This window comes from Branchiostoma belcheri, unplaced genomic scaffold (genome assembly GCF_001625305.1).
Source record: "Branchiostoma belcheri isolate BF01 breed outbred unplaced genomic scaffold, Haploidv18h27 scaffold3, whole genome shotgun sequence".
NCBI classification, from domain to species: domain Eukaryota; kingdom Metazoa; phylum Chordata; class Leptocardii; order Amphioxiformes; family Branchiostomatidae; genus Branchiostoma; species Branchiostoma belcheri.
Window position 1 is genome coordinate 1484011 of NW_017803909.1, and position 6370 is coordinate 1490380.

General features: G+C 44.1%; 2 protein-coding genes and 1 long non-coding RNA gene across 3 annotated transcripts in view; 1 reads left to right on the forward strand and 2 right to left on the reverse strand.

Annotated features, from left to right (window-relative positions):
* The window catches only part of LOC109473715, a 5718-nt gene extending 5055 nt beyond the window's left edge, over positions 1-663 (reverse strand). The window contains exon 1 of the long non-coding RNA XR_002140445.1: positions 28-663. This is a non-coding gene — a long non-coding RNA (uncharacterized LOC109473715). The remainder of the gene's footprint in view (positions 1-27) is intronic.
* Positions 664-790: 127 nt separating this feature from the next.
* Positions 791-1393, reverse strand: LOC109473325 (CCAAT/enhancer-binding protein delta-like). Its single transcript, XM_019773195.1, has one exon. It carries the CDS (start codon positions 1391-1393, stop codon positions 791-793), a length of 603 nt encoding a protein of 200 aa, XP_019628754.1.
* A 2176-nt stretch (positions 1394-3569) lies between these two features.
* LOC109473713 (CCAAT/enhancer-binding protein delta-like) lies at positions 3570-6092 on the forward strand. The gene is made up of 4 exons (XM_019773699.1): positions 3570-3971; positions 4192-4558; positions 5159-5307; positions 5537-6092. The coding sequence occupies exons 1-4, from the start codon at positions 3627-3629 to the stop codon at positions 5666-5668; spliced, it is 993 nt and encodes a 330-aa protein (XP_019629258.1). The 5' UTR covers positions 3570-3626; the 3' UTR covers positions 5669-6092.
* The last annotated feature ends 278 nt before the right edge of the window (positions 6093-6370 follow it).

The window sequence follows — 6370 nt, forward strand, 5'->3', positions numbered from 1 at the left end:
GACTCTACCTCACCTTATTCACAAAACCTTTGGGTACATATGTGCTGACTTCATTGTCGTTACCAAGATTGTTTTAATGTAAAGTGATAACACATAACACTGCCATCTTAGCAAGAAAAGATATATGGTTGAGTGCTTTGTCAATCAATGAACTCAACAGTGCAGTATTTTTAAATGTCAATCTTATATTACCCTCTCCACAAGTACACCACAGTGGCATCTCCAGTATAGTAATGCTTTTTGTGTTTGTCCTGTCACTGAATAAGTGTTGCCAATTGCCATGAATGGTTGGACTTTTGAGAGTTTGTATAGTGTATTACTGACAAACAAAAAATCTTCATCATAATTTGTGTTTACCTTTTTTTGGTGTCACACACACAAAGGTTTTCCATGATTCAACAATAGTGGAAATTAGCATCCCGATGGCTATCAGGTGCTGGCTTTTGTGTGACAATTTTAGTACTGAAAACATTACAACCCATTTTAACTACACTCTTACATCATAATTATTGAAAGACTGCTTTGAGCAGGGTTACAAATACATTTGTCAAATTCTACACCATCTGGTCGTATTATAGTGGCATTTCATTTTACCGGTAATGTGCTTTTGCCTGACAACTGCAAAAATATCTGTTTAGCAAAGGTCACAATGCTGAAAGCTTACTTCCATTGCCTCTTACCCAATATAACATCTAAAGCTAATCCTTTCTAGGCAAGCTATGGAATAAACATTGAAGCATGGGATAAGCAACTAAGTACAAGTGTTTGCACACATGTACCTACGACACTGCTATGACTTCACAGTGGTTGCATACTCATGGTCATTCAGAACGGCCTGGTTATTTGCCCTAACTGGCACAGCTAGACCCTGAAGTATCCCTGCTACTTCTCGTACTGTGGCATTGATAGTCCCATTTGATCGAGAAATGTTGGAGGCAGTAGTCGCAGTGGATGAGCTTTCTGTTTCCATTCCCTCAGCAGGAGTGGGCAGGGGGAGGGGTGCTGCGGTAACTCCCCCCAGAAGGCATGGGGCGTCCTCCCCCGGCAAGCTGCCAGCATGCGACAGGAAAAGATCCTTCAGTACGCTAAGTTCCTTGGACAAGATTTTGATCTTGAGCTCCAGACGCTCATTTTCCTCCTTCAGCTCCTGCACGCGACGGAGAGTCTCCTGGGTTTTCTGGCGACTCTTATCGCGGCTCTTCTTCACCGCCAAGTTGTTGCGCTCACGTCGCTTGCGGTACTCGTCGCTATTCTTGTCATGCAGGTACTTCTTGGATGCCTTTCCACCGCCCCTTCTGCCACCAGATGCAGTACCCGGGCTAAGGACAGGGGGTGACCCTGGGCTACTATCACTTGAGTCATTAGGCTCACTTTTCACATCCACATCCGCCATGAAGCTTGGAGGTAATCTGGCCCTTTTGACAGACAGATCCTAGATGTACAACACTTTCTACCTCAACACAGCAGGGATCAAACACCCAAATTGATGCAGACCTGAAAAAAACAACAGACAATGTCACAAATGACAAAAAGATAAGAAATGAAAAAAAAAAATTTTTATATAACTAGTACGATTCATGTGTACCTATGACCCAATTAAGATCAGCTTTAAATTGTTAAATGAGCAATAATCATTTGCAGTTTAAAAATGTAATAAGTTCTTGATTTGGGACAAAAAGAGGAGTCACTTAGGACGAAATTGTAGAAATATGACAGGAATGCACATGAAAGTTATCAGCAAAAAGGATACAAGGGCAAAGATGAGCAGTAAAATTCATTATTGTTCAGACGATCATAATTCAGGAAGTGACCAACATAATTTTCAATAAGATGTAGTCTTTCACCCAAAACCAGAAGACAAATGTTTGAAAATCTAAAGAGAATCACCTGGATTCATGTAGCGTATGGTACACATTATATTTTGGTCTTAAATGCATGTACATCCTGGTTCGTTTGATCAGGAAAACAATCGGAATGGGTAGAAAGTACGTATACTCATACAACCACGTGCGCCCCACTGACATCTGACACGCACCCAACTGGGAGGCGTTACATCATACCAGTTCTGTAAACAAACAGGCTAGCATGGTCCACGATTTACTTTCAAATTCCCCGCTATAAGGGCTGACTACAGTCGATGTTTTACCCATAGGTTTTGATATATGTTAGCGTTTGAAACGGTCATAACATCTAGGGCATTCCAATGGGGCATTTGAACGGACAATCCGGCTAAATATCGGAGGAAACTGATCCGAAAAGTGGGCATGTCACACATGCTGAAATGTCGTAACGTTAAAATACGAATCGTCTAAATAGGGCCATGTCTAGCTGTCTAAATGCAACATTTCTGATGGCATCAGCAATGAAATGCGATCGTTGATTTAAGATGGATATCGTCCTGATGATATACAGACCATAAGTCACGTCCAAACTCGAAATAAACGCCCAGAAACACACAAACCCCATCGTCTGCCCCATTCACCCTAGATAGGGTCAGCAATGCATTAAAGGCGGGGCCCATTGCAAATTTAAATTTCTACATGAGAAAAGAACCGCACTACGGTGATGAAATATACCGATATCTGAGTAAAAAAGGTTTATGTTATGGCACGGTTTAATCACTCGTGTGTAGTTCTTGTTGACCTGATAAAAAATTCAGCTGACACATTAAGTAAACTGGAGAAGAAACAAATATTATTACCGTTTGTACATGCGATGTTACTACCGATCCCGCCAACGTGTTTACACACAGGGGGGCAGGGCGGGCGTGGGTGGCGAGCTCACCTTTTTTCTGGGCCCGTTGGAGAGCGTCCCGCGTCGCTTTCTCGTGCCAAAACACCTCCAGATGTTCTCTAGTTATTGAAATATACTGTCGTAGTAAAACTATCCAAGAACACAGCGTGTAACTGGAGAAAATCTTCCTAGACAAGCTACAACCTCGCCAGTGCCATAGCCATGCTCAAAACAACTCCTTCTGCAGGACGCATGCCTTCCATGTTGGCCAATCAGAGGCTGCATAGTATGTCATTGCATCATCACTACCCTGCTTGTGCAATCTACAAGCTGATTGGCCAATATTTTTCGCGCCTTTCACAATCTTACGCCGTAAACTGGATAAGGGCAAAACTTCATCTAAAACTATACCATGTGTACTTATTTGTTCTTGCAAAATAGCAGCAGAAACGTCTTAATTTTTTCCAGAGAGAAAAAGGTTTCTAGAGAGTTGCTGAGCTTCTTTACATCCGGGTCATTGCCACAACCCATTCAGCCAATCAGAGCTCGACAGCGTGACGTAAGGATTATTTTTAGACAAAAAGTCCCGGATGTTACAAGGGCTACATTACCTCATTTAGAGATGGCCCTTCCGCTATACAAAAAAGTCCTTCAAGAAACGTCAAAACTACAACGCAGTAGAAACATTATTTATATCTTCATGTCTATGAAAAGACCGAAACAACTTATTTATAATACTTGATGTGGTTTTTCTGTCCTAGCTATCAGATTTGGGGAATTAAGATGTGCGGATGAGTATAAAGAAGAAATTAAGTAAAGCGACCAGTGACGTTGCTACAAATCGAGCGGCCGTCACCCGGCTACATTCTTGTTGCGAAATCACCGGTACTTGGATGAGCGACCCCAGAACTCTTTCCGTAAATTCTCGCAGAATCAGCGGCATTTTTAGTTACTCGGCCGGACAATACGATCCTGCCGACACTATACATTCCCGAGAAGGTTTTATTACGTTCCCAACAGAAACCACGGCTTTCCACGACTTCTCATTCGGCCAGGATCAGTCATGTCACCGCGCAGAGATGGACCCTACTCCGGTCTCGTCTCCCGCGAACTTCTATGAACTGGAATCCAGTGGCAAGCAGAAAACGGTCTTCACTTTCGAGCGCGAACAGAGTTTCCCGGACCTCAGTACACTTTGTGACGGCGAGGACTCCGTGGATTTGAGTGTTTACATCCAGGTATGTCACAGTATTTGTAAGGTTCGATCTTGTGAAATTTCACCTATCCCACCCATAGTAAGTAACGTTTACGTGTCCTTTGTGCATATGGTACAGAACCACTAGCCACTTCGTAAGATTTTTACAAAACTAAGACGAACAGTAAACGAAGAAGACAATATATGACTAAATGACATATTTTTAATTCCCTGTACTGACTGTCACTTCCCTCTTTTCCCAGGAAAGTGCGAAGCGCTGGCACCTGGACTCCGGCGGAGAGGACCTCCTGGCCGAGCTGGGACTCTCCAAGAGCGATCTGGACAAAGACAAGTTCCCCAAGCCATCAGACACCGGAGCGACCCCAACTGTAACACCTCAGGCCTTGCCCGAGCCGTTTGACACACTGGACGACAGCTACATGCCGCAGCTCACGTCCGAGTCGACGGAAGCCCCGGCCACAAACACCCCGACCACCACCACCGCAGCCACCCCGGTCATCGCTTCGGTGCCGGTGAAGGAAGAGCCCGTCTACCTACAGGAGGAGTACTCGGCCTCCTCTCACGGCTCGACCAGGAGTCCGATTGGATCGCCATCGGAGAACAAACCAGGTAGCAGGATCTTTCAGAATCAGTACTCCATTTTATATGACGGTGAATGAAGCATAATTTTTGGACGGAATAACTCGTAGGACGCCAAACTGCGCCACGTGGTAATAGTTCCCATGCCGGTCACGTACCCTTTGTACCCGGGCAGACTCCATGTGATGCTTAGATCAGTAGATTATTCTGATAGTATCACGTAAAATTTGTAGAGACTATGAAAAGAGGCTTTATGTAGTTAGATTGTTTTTGTATTCAAGCCTTAATCTTCCAAGTAATTTCCCCATACAAGAGAAAGTACTTAGGTATAGCGTTTCCGGGAAAGCCGGTGGATGATGGGGCCCACACCCCCAACACGCCCCTCTGTGCTAACACTAGTACCATAGGTCACAGGGTGAGGAGGAAGCTGGGACACAAGGCAGTAGCACCATATGAGGTTCATTTGACACAAGTACTAGTATCCTCAAGGTCAAGACACAAAACATACTAGTACTTGCAGATGCGAAAGTGACAATACCATTACCTCCATCATGTTATCCTATATTAGCGACCATATGTCTTGTAAATGTTGGACTGACATATCTAACCTGTCCTTTGTACCTCCCTCAGCACCCGGAAAGGCGCAGTCATCTCGTGGTGGACGCAGGGCCCTGCAGAAGGGGACTGAGGAGTACGTCACACGCCGCCAGCGCAACAACGTTGCGGTCAGGAAGTCGCGTGAGAAGGCCAAACAGCGTAATCTGGAAACTCAGCAAAAGGTGTGCATCTCCCACTCACTCACTGCTGCTCAGGTTATCATCCATAGTTCACCTGTAAGGCAGGTGGTAGCTTAACTAGTAACAAGTGATGACTATCATAGTTTTCCTTTGCGTTACCTTGATTGACATGGATATTTTCTTGTGTTGAATTTGGAAGTATATTGTAGATAGAGACACAGTGGATCATAGGTGTGTTTGTGGCTGACAGTTCTTTGTTCATTCCCCTCAGGTCCAGGAACTTCAGCAGGAGAACGAGAAGCTCCAGAAGCGGGTGGAACTTCTGACCAAGGAGCTTGACACCCTCAAGTCCCTCTTCACCAATGTCAGTGCTGCCCGCGGGAGCAACGCAAGCCGCAACTGAAGCTTCACGCCAAACCTGCCGGCCATGTGACATCCTACGCAGCACAGCCTGTGGCCGCATGCAGTCGTGTCGATCACCATCTTCGAAAGAACGTATCCGATTAAAAGTATCAGATCGGACTTACCTATATAGACTGCTATATATTCCCTATACTCAGTTTAATGAACAAATCACTTGTTTGACGTGTAAACGTTCTATAAGACAATCCAGCTTATTCAAAGGCACTGCTTTGAAGTCTGGAGATGCTTTTTTGTGCTGAAGTGTAAGGTGTGTTGTAGAAAGGCTAGATATGCCGTTAGGGCCAAATATCATAACTATATTATATCGAAAGTAGTGTTTAAGTATCTTCTTCATTACAAATCGTCTGATGTGCGATTATGACAAATAGTGAATAAAGTGTGATGTATTTATTGTTCTAACCAGACCTCATGTGTGGTACTTTTTCTGTGTGTCGGTCAAAATGGTGACTGAGAGAGTGTGTTCAGTGAACTTAGTCCCAGCCTGGTTGATTGGAAGGAATAAAAAGAGTAAATACTAATAAAAGACCCATAACCAGCTCCATAGATGACTTGCATACTTTTCAGTAACATAATTTTTGATGTGTCTCTGTGCGATTGGCAGTTGTGGCAGTTCCTGCTCTGCTCAGGGTAATATACCTTTACTACAGTCATAATGAGTTGCTGACTTGATAAAAAAAAGGGT